General features: G+C 40.0%; 1 protein-coding gene across 8 annotated transcripts in view; it reads left to right on the forward strand.

Moving 5' to 3' along the window:
* Window positions 1-18,267, forward strand: part of LOC127363751 (rap guanine nucleotide exchange factor 6) — a 147,997-nt gene that overhangs the window by 99,689 nt on the left and 30,041 nt on the right. For all 8 annotated transcript variants that reach the window (XM_051400602.1, XM_051400604.1, XM_051400598.1 and 5 more), the window contains 9 exons: window positions 1,297-1,433; window positions 3,662-3,820; window positions 4,774-4,926; window positions 6,473-6,637; window positions 8,977-9,084; window positions 9,399-9,602; window positions 11,152-11,260; window positions 11,378-11,621; window positions 17,777-17,934. In XM_051400602.1, the coding sequence (XP_051256562.1) occupies window positions 1,297-1,433; window positions 3,662-3,820; window positions 4,774-4,926; window positions 6,473-6,637; window positions 8,977-9,084; window positions 9,399-9,602; window positions 11,152-11,260; window positions 11,378-11,621; window positions 17,777-17,934 (1,437 nt within the window). The remainder of the gene's footprint in view (window positions 1-1,296; window positions 1,434-3,661; window positions 3,821-4,773; window positions 4,927-6,472; window positions 6,638-8,976; window positions 9,085-9,398; window positions 9,603-11,151; window positions 11,261-11,377; window positions 11,622-17,776; window positions 17,935-18,267) is intronic.

The following is an 18,267-nucleotide window of genomic DNA, read 5'->3' on the forward strand; positions in this document are numbered from 1 at the left end:
ACAAAAAAAAACCCCTCACAGTGGTATCTAAATACCAGTGCCCTTCCAGTGTGTATTTTTAAGCAGGCAATCAGAGAGACGGCCTCATTAGCGGGACCCAGTGGGGTCCTGGAGGAGAAGGTGACCACATCAGAGAGCTGAGTGGAGTTGTAAAGGCCCAGCCTGCTGTGTGCCTGCTGGGAGGCTGGCCTTCTCATGGCCTTCACCACTGACTGGTTGCACTCATTCAGAGGAAAGATGCTGTAGAGAGGAGTTGAGGGGAGGAGGCATTTAAAGGTCCAGTGTAAGGTTGGGCGATATGTTCATATTTTCCAACCAGCCCTGAGTCCAACAATCAACAATTGCCGATATATTTGCGTATGCATGTGTGCTGCCACTGTAGTTTCTCCTACACACTTGGAAGCCAAATATTACTCAGTTGTTTGCAATCTGCAACTTCACTGCTAGATGTCACTAATTCCTACACAATAGTCCTTTCACCCAAGTTAAACTCTGGCTCATATAGTATCTGAAATGCATGAATAAATTAATACATTTTTATAAAGTTCACTTTAGTTCAGTTTTGCAAATTTGACACCTATATACTGTACTGTATACTGTACCACATCAGAATATTGTCAACTCATAGTATTATAAACATAAACATAGACATAACTGAATCTAAAGTTTGTGATTCTCTGATTCTCATCTGACAAACGTCCAACCATCTGGCACTTTTAACTGTGACTGTTTAAAAGGTTTTTTAAAGACCAAAGGCAAGGGGGACAAAGAGAAAGGCAGAAAGAGAGGAAATGAATGAGGCGATAACTGCAGGGGGAATAAAAGGGAGCTACTGAGCCAGGCAACATAGTGTGCAGAGTGGAGCTGGGTTACTCTGTTCTCTGCCACAGTGCAGAGGAAGTAGACAAAGATCAGTAGGGAAGGAACAGGGAGTGCAAGTTTCTCATTAGCCATGAAAATCTTAAGCACTGGTGGTATGCACAGTATGGTTACTGTGATCTGTGTGTGTGTGTGTGTGTGTGTGTGTATTATTATAATTTTGGATTACTGAGTAGGGTTTGCTTGCAGTAGGGGCCATTTAAAACTGTACAATTTGTGTAAGAAATGCTGCATTTTTTCAGGGGAAAATCAATAAGTGTTTTACCCGCACACTTGAGATGCATTGCTTTGAATACATAAGTTAGATCAATAAATGCTCTTTGCATGTTTTTGTATGGAGTCTATGTTGTGTTTTGTGTTTTTTTTCTTCTATTTAATTACTTCCTTCTTTCCCCTCTTCCTTTTTGTGCCAAACAGAGCAACTACTGGAGTTCATGCACCAGTTGCCAGCCTTTGCCAACATGACCATGTCTGTGCGCAGAGACTTGTGCAGCGTCATGGTGTTTGAGGTGGTGGAGCAGGCTGGCACAGTCATACTGCACAACAAACAGGAGGTATGAAAGAAATTATAACACATGCAGAAATTTGTTATCAGAAGTGTATCACAGTTACATTAAAAGGGCTCTATAAAAGGCTGAGAACATTTTGAAATTCATGTTCTGAAAGGCTTAAGAAGTATTAAGAATTTTCTTCTGTTGTAATTAGGATGTTTTATGTTGTTTCCGTCTTGTGCGCCATTTCCCATGTAACTTAATCACTAACAGGGTGATTATGATATGCAAAATACATATGTTTTTTTTTTTTATTATATCTGCTTCATTAACACAATTACACTGAATTTCCTTAACACAGAAGGGACACAGTGTTTGCTGTTTGGCTGAATTTTTAATTGTGTTGTTAATATAATCACAATTAAAAGATCTTAAATGTGTCTTTAATGGCCAGCAAAACAGTCACGTAACCTTCTAAAAAGCACACAAAAATACACACAAGCATGAAGGGAGTTGTAGTAGGTCAGCATGGGTGAAAATGCAAAATCATCTAAAATGGAAAATAAAGAAAAGACGCAAGAAACAGCACACAAAAATGCACATGGTACGTGAAGTTTCCATGTGTACAGACACACACATCTTCACCATCTTCCAGTTTGTCCATAGCTAATTCACATAGAGAAAGTGGTATGTGCAAAGTCACTGCAGAGTAAAAGCCCCGTCAATCACCTGAGCTGCTACACAACTAATTAATTAAGTTACATGGCCGAGAAACGGGAGCTCTCTCATGGCTGTTTGGTTACACACAGCAGCATTAGAACAGACAGGGTGATAAATGGCAATGAACTGCCAGCCGCCAAGCTCCAGGCGGACGGAAATCCACGTCAGCAGAAGAAAACCATCCACACAAACATATACACGTATACACAAATAAAGCAGTGTGCATTGATGTCTGTGCTTCCATACCGTCTGTGTTGGGTCTAGGTGATGGACAGGTCTCCTCAGCTCTGTCTGTCTTTGTGGAAGGTCAAAGAGAAGCACTTGGCTCCTCTCACAAGTGAACACAACTCTGCTAAGTGAGAGAGAGAGAGAGAGAGAGAGAGAGAGAGAGAGAGGAAAATAAAAATTGACTAAAGTTGTCTGACAGAAGTAAAAAGAGAGGTAAAGTGCATCAGAGGACAGAAAGGGGGAAAAAATGGAAGTAGAGGGAACCAACAAGGGACGGTCAGAGTAACAGCGAGGACTGAAACCAACTGTCTTAATCAGAGTTAATCAAAGCCAAAACAAAATATGTTCGCTACATTTAATCTTTAATATTAAAACTCTATGAACATGTGGAATACACTTAATAAACAATATTTTTTTGTATTTTCTATCTTTTAAATGCACTTACATCCTTTTAGCCCCAAATAGTTCTAGATGTTCAGCGTTAGGTCTTTTGTTTTTTGATTATTATTGTACTTGAGATTGGTTTAGAATTCATATACCCTTTTGCCAGCAGAAATAACTCATCAAGAGCTTTCAGTTGAAATATAATAATATAAAACAAAATTTTGTCCAAGACGTCACTTGCCCCTCTGGTTCTCACTCCTTGATATTCTATGAGATGTGTCAAATTTATGCAAACTTTATGAAAATAGCCTCTCAAGGACTTTTGTGTTCAATATGTGGCTGATTACCTTAGCTCACCTTACTTATTACCGTTTCATCATTGCTGAGAAATAAGGTGAAGCACTGAGAGAATTGGAGATTTTCTGGGTGAGAAACAGTGAGAGAATGAGGAGGAAATACCAGTTATCAGAGAGCCCGGGGCTCGTTTGCCCTCCCTCCACTCGCTCACACCGGGGATGAATGGCTTGTTATATTATGCCTGCTAGCATTTCCTTTTCAAAAGCCACCACTAGAGACACAATACCTCTTCAGCACCATACTCATACCTCACAAACCGCACATTGTGCTCACAATATATTAAATGTCAGCTAGTAATACATAGTCATTCTTGTGCGGCTGTGTAGCGCTCTTTGAAATCTAATGATTTAAGATAACACTGTGACGTACAGTGTTTTTTGTTGATCCACAGCTTGTGTGTTCTTGCTTTTGTGCCAACCCCAGTTGTACCCTGTTACTACATAAGAGTTGAACACTGCAAGATGAATATACAGTGTATTGATTTACCTGTCGAAAAAGTGCATGAATGGAGAGCAATAAGAATATCCACAAGGCTGTGATAGTATTTGCAGTATAACTTGTGAAGATCAGAAAGTTTGATATTGTGTGTTTGATGTCTGCAGCTGGACCTCTGGTATGTTATCCTGAACGGGGCAGTCGAGATCAGCTATCCAGAGGGGAGAGTGGAGACTCTTTGCATGGGCAACAGTTTTGGCATCTCACCCTCATTGGACAAACAGTACATGAACGGAGAGGTTCGCACCAAGGGGGACGACTGCCAGGTAAAGAAGACTGATAAAGACAAAAAGGAAACATTTAATAATTACTTGCTACAAGATGTTGATCTTCCTGCCTCAATGTGGTTGGGAACTAAAGAACTGAGTTCAGTTTTCAGTTTAAAAACAAACATCTTTGCTTGCATGTTTTCAATGTGCAACGAGAAATAAGAGTATGTGGTATTGCCATTATTACCAGAACTGTCATGCATTCATAATTACAAAGGGTTGATTTTGATATGATGTACTAGATATCTTCTATCTGAATTTACCTTACTTTTATTAATGTACATTTAGAACAGAATTGTGGTTGTCAGTCACATTTCTATTGTATTTCGTCATGGAGTGGTGTATTTCTCACAGGAGTTCACAAATAGCCGATTTTTTCACAGAAGGCTGGTCTTGATATAGTGGTATGTGAGGTTAACTAGTTCATCAAGGTAAAAGAAGCCTAGCATGTACTTGTGGTTACCTCTGTTCACACTGCCCAGTTCCTCCACTGCACATAATTTCCTGTCTTCAGATACAGAGGAACTTGCCTAAGTAGGGCTTAGCAAGGCAAATGCAGAATTATTTGGTCAAGGGAAGCGCAGCGAATGACAGTGCTATAGGGTAGTGGCAAGTCATGTCTTGGCACTTTCTGTTCAGCGCGATATAACTGGAAGTTACTTTTGCTCCGGTGTCAAAATTAAAGGGAAGGATGCTTCTGCAAAATGGATAGTTGAGAGGATTTTGGACCACCATAGGTACTTATATTGAGCCTTATTTAATTGAGTTTAGTTAGTTTGAGAACTGCTCTTGTTGGACCTTCCTTCCTTCACCCATCCATCCCTCCCATGCCTCTCTTTACCCGCTCTCATGTTTCTTCTCTGCTGTTGTTTGAGTACCCAACTGTGGTGCAGAGCAGTGTTTTGCTCTACTACAAGTTCACCCGCTTGCCCCATGTCATCCTCGACCAGTTCGTCTGCATCGCCCAAGAGGACTACTGGCGTATCCTCAACCATGTGGAGAAGAACACACACAAGGTGGAAGAGGAGGGGGAGATTGTGATGGTGAAAGAGCACCGTGAGCTTGACCGCAGTGGGACCAGAAAAGGACACATTGTCATCAAGGTCAGTGATTTGAAATGCTAAAAGTGTCGGGTTGTTAGATTTTAAGGAACTGGAGTTCAACCCGGGTTTGAGAAAGCATTTTGCTGTTCTGAAGTGTCTACGGATGTTCGCCAAGTCCCCAGGTATAATGTTCTGTATATGAACCCAACCTTTGATAAAGATCAACAAAGTAGTATCTCTACAAAATGTGAATCCACTGTGGAATAGAAGGGATATAGGATGGATGGTGTTGGGGTTCAAACATAAGGTGAAGTTAGACTGGTGTTTCATCCAGAGCTCAACCTTTGTCAACTGAGTCGATACAGCAATACATTTAACCTGTCAAGGACGTATCCTAAGCAAGATGAGACAGAAGGGGTCTAACGTCCAAGGTTGAGTTGATAAGCACATTTAATTTCACTCTAAGCTTGGGTTAACATGACTAACTACTATGATAAATCATGTTATCATTCTTTGTTTTTTTCATTATTATGCACTAAATACACTGAAATACCTTGGATTGATTTAAGTACCACCTCATTATCAATCGACCATGCCCTCACATACAGTATCTTGCAAAAACGTCAATGTAACTGCTCGGTGTTCTTTAGAGGCACCGTTAGCACTATTAGTGTTTGCTGGAGCATTTTCTTGAATGCTACATTGCAAAGCGCTCCAAGGCCTTTTGATCCTTCTCCCGAGCCTCCAGAGGCAGCCAGGTATTGATCGAATAATGGGCCTGAATGATTCTCTTGGCCACTGCTCCGAGGATGGCTGTTGGCTCTAAAAACACATCTAGTAGGGATGAGTCAATTCACAAGTGTTAGCATTTCCGCTTCTGTTTTTGGCTTTGTTCTTTTTGTGTCTGACAAAAGTGGATGCCTTTCTGGTTTCTGTTCCCTGTCAAATGAATCATTTCCCCCAGAAACCTCTGCTCTGATAACATAAACAAGCTTGCTGAAACCACAGGAGTTGAGTTTACGTGTCTTGGACATTGCATATCTGCTACTTTTGAATACAAATGGAAAGATCTGGACAAAGAAAAATCAAAACTGTTATCCTAAATAATACATTTAGATTTTCTCTCATACAAATCCACGATAGAATTGATACCTCAGCAAGAAAAGCTCAAGTGAGCATGAAAGTGTGTGTATCTGTTTGTGTCTGTGTGTGTCTGTGTGTGTCTGTGTGAGTGTGCGTGAGTGTCTGCGAATGTCTTTGTTTTATTGATGGGTGACTGACAGCTCAGTTCAATAGCTGCATCTTTATAGTTTACGTCCTTGTCACTTTTATGATTAATTTCGACATCATTTATTCAAATTGGTTTGTAAACGTGCTCTTGTGCCTGCTTGCTTCAGTGTGTGTGTGTGTGTGTGTGTGTGTGTGTGTGTGTGTGTGTGTGTGTGTGTGTGTGTGTGTGTGTGTGTGTGAGTGTGAGTGTGAGAGTGTCTGTATAGATTATATGTGCCCTTGTGTCATTTCAGCTGTCTTACATGTGTATGTAGTGTGTGCTGTGTCTTTTTCTCTGTGAATCCATATGTGTGTGTATATATATTTTTCACCCCAGGGAACCCCAGAGCGTCTGATCATGCACCTGGTGGAGGAACCGTCAGTGGTGGACCCCACCTACATCGAAGACTTTCTGCTGACCTACAGGACCTTCCTGTCAAATCCCATGGAGGTCGGCAAGAAGCTACTGGAGTGGTTCCAAATGGACAGCCTCCGGGACACGGTGAGTTTGCGTACATGTGGTTGGCTTTTTTTTTTTGACATTGGTTATGTGTGTGTCTGCACAGATGAGGAGTAATAAATCGAAAGTTTGTGTGTGTGTACCAGCAAGATTTGTATGTGTGTTTGTATTTTCGAGTTTGTGTGTGTGTTTGGGTTAGAGCGGACATGAGAGGTCAAATGGGTTAGTTTGCTAGGATGCGATTGTTAAGGTTTTTCTGTGTAAGTAGATGTTACGTTAAACCTGTATATACTCATCCATTCGGTGTTATTTTATGTGTGCAGTTTTAAATGATGGTCCTTATGCTTCTATCAGCACTCGTAATGTCTTGTATTCATGCATGTTGGTAGAAATTTATGTGTTGTGCCGATCAATACAAGTTCAGCCAGCTCAGCTGTCCTTGAGCCCAGTAGCGATTTATGCATGCCTGACACTCCCATTGTCCATAACTGCTTTAACCCAAGATTAGTCTTGTACTGTCAATAGTCTTTATATGGTTGTCATTCAGGCTTATAATCTTTCAGCTCTGTTAAACAGGATCTAATCCTGTACAGAGTGAGCAAGGAGAAAGTAACAGAATGTGGGAAGAGAGGAGGAAAGATGGCGTGAGAAACGAAAGAGAGAGTGGAAAGTGGACATTGATTGATGCTCTGAGTGGATGTATCAGTTGCCGTTCTGGCCTTTTGCAAAGGTTGGAACACGGTTACCACCAGTGTAAATTTGCAGAAATAATTGTTTCCGATTGCCCTTTGCTTTAGGTTTTTCTTCTAATTATTGCGGGATAAAATTAAGAAGTCAACCAGTGGTTAAATGATTTTTTTCTGCAACCCTGCACATGGCCATTATTTAGCTTCCCTGCTGTTTCCCATGTTTTCCAAGCTAATTTAATATGATAATTATTTTTATATTTTTTTACTCCAAAAAATAAAGACCTATCCGATATAGGTAATTGGACTGGATAAAAACTACAGACATTAGAGGTGTTGAAATTAATCAAATAATCGATGCATCACGATGCAGACAAGGACGATGCTACATCGATGCAGTGGCCGACCATAATCGATTATAACGCAATGATGTCGCTCGTTAATTTTCCGAAAATTAAATTATGAAAAATAACATTCTCAGTAGCCTAACCCGTTTCATCTAGACCAGTACTTCTCAAATAGTGGGGCGCAACAGGCAGGGGGGACTGACGGGGGAGGAGAGATGGAGAAGTTTCTGACAGGAGTAAAAAGAAAAACGGAGGAGACGTCAGAGGCAAGAACAGCAAGTGACGGTAACCGGCATAAACGTAATAAGAGCAGGAAATACGACGAAGCCTACATAGCCTTTAAGTTTACCGTGAATACGGTCGGAAATGAGGAAAGACCTGTGTGTGTTTTACGTTTAAAAACTCTGGCAGCGGACAGCATGAAACCAAACAAATTAAGACGGCACCTGGAGACCTTACACCCCAGTTATGTCAATAGGCCACTGGACTTTTTTCACTGGATACTCGATGAGTTTCACCAACAGGCCGGTCATTTAGTGAGCGCGGTATCAGTAAATTAAAACGCACCGTTAGCCTCGTACAAACACCGCCACATCGCCATGTGCAAAAAACCATCACACAATAGCAGAGGAGCTAATACTCCGGCAGCATTGGACAATCATAGGTGAGAAAAGTGCTGAGACACTGAATACTGTCCCTCTTTACAATGACACGATCGGGAGACGTGTGTGTGTGTGTGTGTGCTGTCTGCTGTGTTCAGACTGTTAAATAAAAAAGATTGTTCATATCTTACTACTTATTTTTGGATGAAAACAACCATATGAAGTAATATAAAAAACTGTATTATATTGAACTATACAGTATCTTAATGCATTCCGTCAAGTCAAATATCTTATATGGCTTTAATAGAAAAATGTATTTGAAGCATCGTGATGCATCGAGGAATCGAATCGAATCGCTGATGTGATAATCGTAATCGAATCGGGAGATCAGTGACAATTCACACCTCTAACAGACATACTACGACATATTTAACATGGGCAGATTTTGACAGCATGGTAACATAGTGAGTGAGGAAAACTGCACTTAAAGCACTCATGTTCCCAAGAATTTAGCCTATTAAAGTGTCCCTGAGGCACCTATGTCCAGAGGTCCTGCATAGTAGGCGAATATGGCCTCTGACCTAACACCTACAGTATAACCACTCTGCAAGAGCACTCAATAAATGCTGTCATAGCAGCACATACACAAATGGTACAAAGGGTGAAAATAAATTATTACAAGAACTGTGTGGAAAGAAGTGTACGTTTTGTGTCTCAAGTAATAAAGCTCTCATTGTGTCTCACAGGTAACAAGAATAGTGCTGCTGTGGGTCAACAACCACTTCAATGATTTTGAAGGTGACCCGGCCATGACACACTTCCTGGAGGACTTTGAGAAACATTTAGAAGCAACGGTAAGATCAAACGTCAATCCAAACTTAGTTTTCCCTTCAGTGGACAGTCGATTTGAGCCGTAATTCATACATTTTTTATTTTGTCGCTTTTTACTTTTAAATTACAGCAAAAGTCCCCAAAGATATACCTGCAGTCCATGCCTTGTCAGAATACTAACTCAGATCAAACGATTATTGCATTACTTTTTATATTCTAAAAACAGCTGCTTTTAAATCTGCAATTTGCCAGTTGTTTTTACCTTAGGAAACAAAAGGTAATTTGAATGCAAGGCTGTTTAGACTTATAATTTTCCCATTTTCGCCTTCTTTGTCAGAAAATGAAGGGCCATTTGCGGCTACTGAACATAGCATGTGCAGCCAAGGCCAAGTGGAGGCAGATCACTCTGCAGAAGGCGTCCAGGGAGTCGCCGCTCTATTTCAGCGTGCAGGGCGGCAGTGAGAGAGGATTTGGCATCTTTGTTGAATCGGTGGAAGTAGGGAGCAAGGCTGCAGAAACCGGACTCAAACGGGGAGATCAGGTGAGAGGACACAATTTTTCAGAGTGGTTCTGCTAGATATGATGCATTGTGAGCTGAAAATTTAATATATTACATAAAATTAGACAATTAAATGTTCTATGTGATAGGATGAAATATGACATTGACATGGAATTGATGTGAAACAAGATATAGACATGTTTCATCTAAATTACAGTATGTAGATGGAAAAATCTCTGATAAAAACAGATGAAAAGTAACAGTATGTAATGTTAGGAAACAGAAAGAAAAAAGAGTGTAGAATCTTTGACCACTTGAATATTCAAGTTTTGGTGGAAAGATGTAATGAGAACAGCACATACTTGCCCCTGTAGAGTCTCACTGTGCACAAAAACCAAGTCCAAAAACTCATATATGTCAGAGATAGACTTGTAGACATTGTGAGGTGAAAGGTATTTGAAAACTGTTTCAGGTATGGTGAACAAGATTCTATAAACCTCTAGATAGAAGAGAACACTCCATATTTCAACACTCTCTGCAACGCCTCATCAGTCCTCTTTTTATTGTGGAGTCGCTAAATAAAAGCCGGACAAAAGTGGCAAAGGTATTAAAGCTGTAAAGTCCAGGTGTCCTTCAGTGCCTGGTTACAGTTAAACATTACAGTGATGACATCAGGTGATGCTTTTCAGCTACAGGAACTTGGAGAGTGGTCAGTATTCAGGGAATAGAAAATGGAACCAGATACAGTAAATGGAGGTCCTTAAAGATAACATACTTTAAAGCGAACCTGACTTCAAACTGGGGTTAAGATTCAAACACAACAACAACCTGAAGATCACAAACATTACAATACTGGAGTGGGTTCGGGAACAAACTCCAAATTTCATTCAGTGGCTCAGCTGGGAGCTTGACCTGCTCAGTTCATTCATTAAAACAGTGAAGAGGAAACTTTTCTTTGAAGATCCATCTAGACCGTCCTCAAAAAGTGTCAACTTTTACATAATTAAAAAGCTCTGACGTAGACTGCTGCAAAGTCAGGAAATCACCTTGAGTTAATAAAGGATTGCTCTGTTCTGTGGTTAAACTGTTGAATGTGGGAGCTGAGGTAACTGATTCATCAGAATTACTCTTTAAAGACTGTACTCCCCCTTTTTGTTCCTATTTATTTTCTCTGGTCTACGTCTATTTTCTATTTAGCCTTATACAGCACATTTTCTGTCTTTTTTTATATTTAAACTACAGATTCATCTCTTACAGAGGTGACTTAAAATGACTGTTCAAATCAGGCTAACCAGCAGTCACGCTGCACTGCACACTTCCCTTTTTGTGTAATTTAGAGAGTTACTGCGTAACCACATTGTTCACTCTTTGCACTTAGTAAACTGCTGATTCAAAAATAATGACAGGCGAACAAGAATACTACTAATTTGTTTCAGATTTCAGTCAAGGATAATTAACAACTTAGTTGTTTAGAGGGGAATTTAATGGGTGTTTCTTTACTCCAGACAAATCCCTGCATAGGTCCAAGCCTACCTGTGCCACTGCACTTCAGTCCTGCTATAATTTCGTCATTTCATCTGTCTTGTTTCAGATTATGGAGATCAATGGTCAGAACTTTGAGAACATCTCCGTCTCCAAAGCTGTTGACATCCTTAGAAATAACACACACCTCTCTCTCACCGTTAAAACCAACATATTTGGTGAGTAAAGTCAAAGTATTTGTACTCATAGAACACAATCCGCACAATCAGTGCTAATCATTTGAAATAATGACCAATTCTCCTGCTCCTCCTCTCTCTGTACCACGATCCATCTAGTCTTCAAAGAGCTCCTAAGCAGGATTGTGCATGAGAAGAAAAACGGCGGCCCTCACATTCCCAAGATCCAGGAGAAAAAGGGCAATCGCTTCTCCATCCCCGACCTTCCTGGAGACATGGAGTTCCCTACAGACCACAAGAGCACCAGGAAAATGAAGGCCAATACTGTGTCAGGAGGACGAAACAAGATCAGGAAGATGCTGGAGAAGACCCGCTTTAGTATACTGCCTCCTAAACCTTTCAGGTAAGAAGATTTTTGTGGTAGCAGTCAGTTGTTTAATGGGAATGCAGTACATGGATGGATTAAAAGTAATATTCCAGTCCAAATGTATTGTTAAAACCTACAAGCATAGCAGGGAGAGGAACAACCACTTAAAAACCACTTTAGAGCAAGTTTTGGCCCACAGTCCTCTCTGGCTAGATGTTTCTAGTGTCTGCATCAGTATTGTAGCAAGCTGCTATCATCTGCATCTGCAATTGTTGGAAGCGTGAGCAGAAATCTTTGTTACTGAACGAAACCACTTACTCCAATCAGAAAGGGAACAAGTGATAGATCCTCTAGTGGCCTGTATGGGCAGGGAATGGAGAAATTTCCCCCAAATTTTAGATAAAATACTGACCTATCTTTAGTACGCAGAAATAAGTTGCGGTGTGCAAGTTCTCTTCCATTTCACGCTGTATTTACAGGAACACGGCTCTAAAAATGTGGCATTTATTTTTGCACTTTATTACTTGATGTTGGTGTCTGGGATGCAATACTTTCGTCTTCAGCTGCTGTAATGTTCCAGCCAAAATCACGAAAATGTAAAAGGCCTCATCATCATCACCATCATCATATAAGCATTGTCGTTGTCATCTGTAACCAGCCATGGTACTTGCAGCATCTGGAGCAATTGAAAGCAATTGTGCAGATGGAGGCTCACATTCAATTTTCCACCCGTAACGTGCTGATACAGGCTTGATTTCATTTTATCATTTCATGCCTCTCCAGGCCTCATTAAACTCCATACTGTGTCAGTATGCGAGAGAGAAGATGCTGTTCTAACCCTGTTAATTACAGAACTAACCGTCAGCATGGCTCTCACATACTGCAAACACACATACAGACACTGTCATGAACATCCGTGTCCCCTCACTTTTCTCTCTCACTGTTTCCGGCAGTCTGCAGTGATTATGTCCACAAAGCCACACAGTTTGCATGGAAACTGATTGTGCTCTGTCTCATAATGCAAACACGCTATCACACGCCCATTGATCTGACTCGATGCACAGCTTCCAAAGGATCTCCGCTGTGATCTATTTATCGACCAAACAAGGGCTTTCATTACTTTTTATTTTGCTGCTCGGCACCATTCAAACCGCTCTTTGGTTCAAAGAAATTGATGGCTGATTAAAGGGACTGGAGATGAGAATGGAGATGAGAGGGGTGATTTTGGTCAATCGGGATACATCAGTGCCTGTTGTAGGATGAAAATTTGACAGGAGGCAACGTCGTACAGTTGTCTACTGGGTGCATATATACAAAAGGTACAGGGTGCTCCGACGACAACGTAATTTAAGATGCCATGCAGTTTTAAGTACTCACACATACACACACTGAACTCACTGTCCTTTTAAGGACACATTGGTGCTCTCAAGGAGGAAACCTGTGACCACTGTTGCTATGGAACAGCCTCTCTCTGTCTGACAAAGGCTACATTTTCAGTGCTTTTGCTCACTTCTTCAACATCTGGCAAGTTAAATTAAGCCGAATAACCTTGCTTAACAATTTAAAATCCTATGCAGTGTGCATACATACACAAACCCACTGTCACTGCCGCTGCTTCTTTCTGTTCTTGGCTGACATTGTGCTCCTCTTCAGACAAGGATTTTATATGACAAGGACACACTGGCAATAAACAAGTCGTTTTTCTGCCAAATTAAGATGTCTGGGCCTGTGCATGCACCTTTACACACATCCCATATTGACCAACCTAGTTGATTTACATTCCACAGATTGGAAAGCAATAGACAGAGGTTTTAGCCTTTAGTCAGTTCATCTCAGAAGCCTGGTAGATTTAGTGTGATGACGATAAAGTAGTAACCCCATGTCCCATGATGCCATTTTCATCCTCTCTACTTCTTTGCGATACAGTTACATGTGTTAAATCATGCTGCATATCACTATAACTACTGCTTTATTGAGTGTTCTCAACATTCACCCTTCACATTTTACTGCATGCCCAGTGCACTGCTGCTGCACCTGCAAGCAGAACTGTTCAGGAAATTATTACTGTTATATATATATATAGACCTGCTTGTGCACTAGTTCGTAAGACAGAAAGTTTTTTGTAGTAGCCAATCTGTCTATATTCACAAACACATTGGCAAAAGTTGTGTATAGTACCTGGTCATTTCTTGGTATCACCCCAGTTGAAGTGAGCCAATACTGAAAAGTGGAGTTAAAACAATGCAGACCACTGATTGGTCAGATGCAATTGTCATTAGAATCAGTCAAGTCACATGCGATATCCGGCATCCTCCTGTATTTGTGTCACATTAAAGATGATGTCACAGCAGTTTCATGCTATATCGCTATGGCGATCAGCCAAGAGTCCCTCCTACATTGAGAGGAAACTATCTGCATTGGAAAACAAAATCAAGAATTTATGTGGTACCTAAAGTGAGTTAAGTCGAGTCCAGCCGAGCCATTCTATTCAGTAGAAATTAAGCTTAATAGCTTAACAACCCATAAACCTGGAGCTTCCCATAACCTAAACTTGTATGAACCCATAAGGGATATGTTTAGGGTTTTGTCTTGTTATCAAAAGGCAACACCGGGACATCTTCATTTTTATGAGCTGTTTGGTAGGCGTGCTGTTCAGTTGTGGCACAGACAACCATGAAAATTATTATTATTTTTCTTTTAAATTTCAATGTGAAGATTTTTAAACATCAGTATTGTTTACAGTACATTGTCCCAACATTTTGAAGAGGTGCAGGCCACAAAAAAGGGCTGATATAATACAGGAAGGTGTTACAGTCTCTCAAAACCAAAAAAATTGAAAATGTAAGAACAGAATCATGACATTTTGGTCTTTTTAGCCTTCATAAGTTACCAGCACTTTTTGTACTTGATAAAAGTACAGTTTGTCTGCTATTTTAACTGTAACATAATTTGCTCTCCAAGATGAAATACATTTTGTCTGCCTGTAGAAGAGAAAGGTACAAGTGATAAAGCTTTATTTCTGTACTTGCATGTTTTATGTGGTACAACTTGCAGTTAATAATTCTGTTCATTTATGTTTTTTTTCTGAAAACATTATACTTATGTGCGTCCTGCTATAGATCATCTCACGAGTATTGTTTTGTGAATGAGGTCAAATAGTCAAGTTGGATTTCCTCACAAATCCTGCAATTTCCTGTCATGTGCTGTGTATGAGTCTGTGCTGGCGTTATGAAACTGCTCCTGACATTTTTTCTGCTTATTTATTTCAGCAAACCTGTCAGTGTGTCCGAGCTTTGGCTATTATCTATTCTGTCAGCCTTCATGTGTGTTTGTGCTGTTATAAGTGTATATGTTAGAAAAGATAGGCCTTGTCACTTTGCTGCACTTGTATTGTTGATTCACTTCAGCAGAGCTCTGCTGATGTTTTTTTTTTTTCCTTTTCTTTTTCACGCTTTTCAATGTTGTCTCTCTTTCCGTTTGTCTCCACTGCTTCAGGGGCCTGTTTGGGTAAGACCTCTTGTGTAACTCCCCATCCTCTAACCATTTGATTCAGTATCCATCTGCAGACCTGCACACAGCAGGCAGCCACACACACACACACACACACACACACACACACACACGCACACACTCACCAGCACCACTGACCTTCAGCAACATTACTCTAGGACTGCATTTATAGATTTCATGCTTATTCCTTTAACATATGAGTCCTACTTTCCTGCAGACTCAAGGTGTTCTTTCGCTTTGTTTTCACATTCAAACCCTCCAATTAAATTTGTGTTCACCACCACTTCCTGGAGTCTATTTTTCAGGGATTTTGCAGAAAATATCAAGCAAGCTTTGGTTTATTACAGTGTTACTGGCTACAGATGGTTTTGGTTTCTTGATGTTTAACAGTCAGCGCACCTGGAATCTTAAGTGAATCAGTTTAATACCAGAATATATAAAAACTTAGAAGCGTGATAAATTAGCTTTAATGCTGGTCTAAGACATATTTAGTAAGCTCTTGCATTTTCAGTGAACTGAAAAATCTGAAAAAAAAACTGTACATACGATTCTCAAACCAAAATACAGTACTGCTATATTTGCTTGTAGTTATCAGGTATAGTTAAGTCTGTCTTGACCTTCATTAGTCGAAGGGTGAATAATATTAGACTTGTATTATTATTCAATTATTAGAGCTAACAATATCAATCTAGTCTTATTTGAGCCCCATGCTATCCTTATCTGTCTCAATTTCACCATTATCCTCTTTCCAAATCTCCTTTGTCTTTTTTTCACCACCCTCCAAGTTATTTAATCAACCTATTCTCTTTCTTTTTCTCCCCTATTCTCTATCTGCCCATGTCTGTTTTTATTGTCTTATCTACTTTTTCTTCTTTTTCTCTGCCCCTCTCTCTTCCATCTTGTCGGTGCAGTACCTATCGACTAGTGACTCAAAGATTACAGAGGCTTTGCCAGCAGCACTGGGTTGTGTTAGTGGAAGCCCTGCATTACTGCACCATGTGCAGTACATACTGTACAGACATACACAGCTAGAGGGAAGCTACAGTTAGTATGCAGGCAGGATGAGATGAACTCTCTGTCTCAGACATGCAGTTACTGTCACTCAATGTCTATTTAACATCAATAAATCAGTATAACAGTCAAGTGTCGATATCAATCACATTGCTTCCATCTTCTTTTAGTCTGTTCTTATAGTATTTATAGTTTGTTATTTTCAGTCTGAAGTGCAATTCTATATATTCTAGATACAGCTAAACATCTTAAAAGTCTTAGATTAACAAAGTATCTGCAGGTTTTCAAGTCTTAAAAACAGTCAAAACAAAAAAGCCTTAGAGGGTATAAAAAAGCCTGATAATGTTAGTTATAAAATGTTTCTGTGTCCGATTTCAGCATGTTTCTATGTTTCAGCCAGCACCATCAGACCTGTCAGTGTCAGTTTAAGCAAAAAACTTGAAAGAATGAATCATTTTAAATTGGTTAATCCATTTTCCATTTCATGCTGCTTATCTGGTTCCCGGTTACACTAATTTGATTAATTATATTATTAAAAAATTATTGTTGCATACTGCTGGGAAGTAGTCAAAAACTATGATGTAATAAATAATTCCAGGTCATAACATCTCTAATGGCTTTTCATCATACTTTCATTCTTCACCAGTATGACTGTGAAACAGATATTAAACTGCAGTCAGACTGCAGTAAAAGTCTTAAATTTAACTTATATTAGTGCACCCTGCAGAAACCCTGGTTGAGTTGAAAGCCACCACAACTGTTAGTTATCCAGCCTTCAGGAACCCACATTTATCACTTGAGGCAGGGCTATTCAAAATCACAATACCCAACCTGTCTGTTTAGGGTTTGTCTCAGAAGAGTTGCCATTTCCATCATATGTATTCAGATCCGATGATGCAGTCTAACGAGGCCATTAATGTAAAGGTTGATGTTTGCATATCCCTAAGCGCTGTCTTTCAAATCCAGTTTAGCCGCATAATGTGGCCGACTGCTGGACACACACAAAGAGAACAGAGGGCTAGATGGTGAAAGACAAATAGACACAAGCTAAGAGCAGGGATATAATGTATAAATGTGCAACGAAAAACACCTGCAAAGTCATGGAAAAACATCTGAATGATCTAAAATCCTAAAAAAAATAAATTACTTCTCATTTATTTGTGCTCTGATGTTTGCAATGCTCGTTTTTGTCTCTGTTAGCTTGTGTATACCTTGTGTATCATTGTCTCGTGCCGTGTGTGTGTTTGGTGAACTTGTGTGTCGGTCTATCTGTCAGTGCACCTTATCAGTTCCCACCATTCATGAAACCGCCTCATGGATGAATTTCAGATGTGTCACTGCTGCATATTAAAAGACAAATATAGTGATGTTGATATTTTGTGGTGTCATTCTGCAAGAGTAGACATTTTGATTAAATCAAAACGAGTTGTGATTTTTCTATGTTCTCAAAATGAAGGGAAAAGCACTCGGGCAGTTTTTTTAAAAAAATGTCTACTACTGCAAAATAAAGTTATAAAATTAATTTTTAGTCTTTACTGGAGGAAAACTAATTTTCCTGTTTCTCTTTTTCTTTCTCTCGTATCCAACCCTTTTTCTTTTAATACCACCACCCAACCTGCACCCCATTCTCTTTCTTGTCCCTCCATACCGTCCTTGCTTTCCCTTTGCAGTGATGGTGGCATGGGTCAGTCTCAGGACGACAGCATTGTGGGTACCAAACAGTGTCGTCACAGCGTGGCCATTATGCCTATACCCGGCAACCTTTCGTCAAGCAGCCCTGACCTGCTGCAGCCAGCCACCAGCGTCCTCGACTTCTCCAACCCCGCAGGTAAGAAAAAAATATTGACAAGAATGTCAAGAAATGAAGAAATGAAGAAATGTTTTCATTATTATGTTCCATAATACACCGATTGGCTAATAATGTGTTGCGCTAATAAAAAAATCTTACTGACTTCTTTGTGCACTTCACATTCAAAAAGTGCAGAGAGTTCGTGAGTAGTACTGTAATGGGACACATTTTCTACTGTCTTCCTTTTCAGTGAGTCACTTGACAGCATGTTAACTCTTGTCCTGTTTCTTTCTTTGCATCTTTCTTAGTTAATACATTTGATGGTTAGTTGATTAAACTTTTTGAACACAACACTTGACAAAAACAACAGCC

This window comes from Dicentrarchus labrax, unplaced genomic scaffold, assembly GCF_905237075.1.
Source record: "Dicentrarchus labrax unplaced genomic scaffold, dlabrax2021, whole genome shotgun sequence".
Taxonomy (NCBI): domain Eukaryota; kingdom Metazoa; phylum Chordata; class Actinopteri; family Moronidae; genus Dicentrarchus; species Dicentrarchus labrax.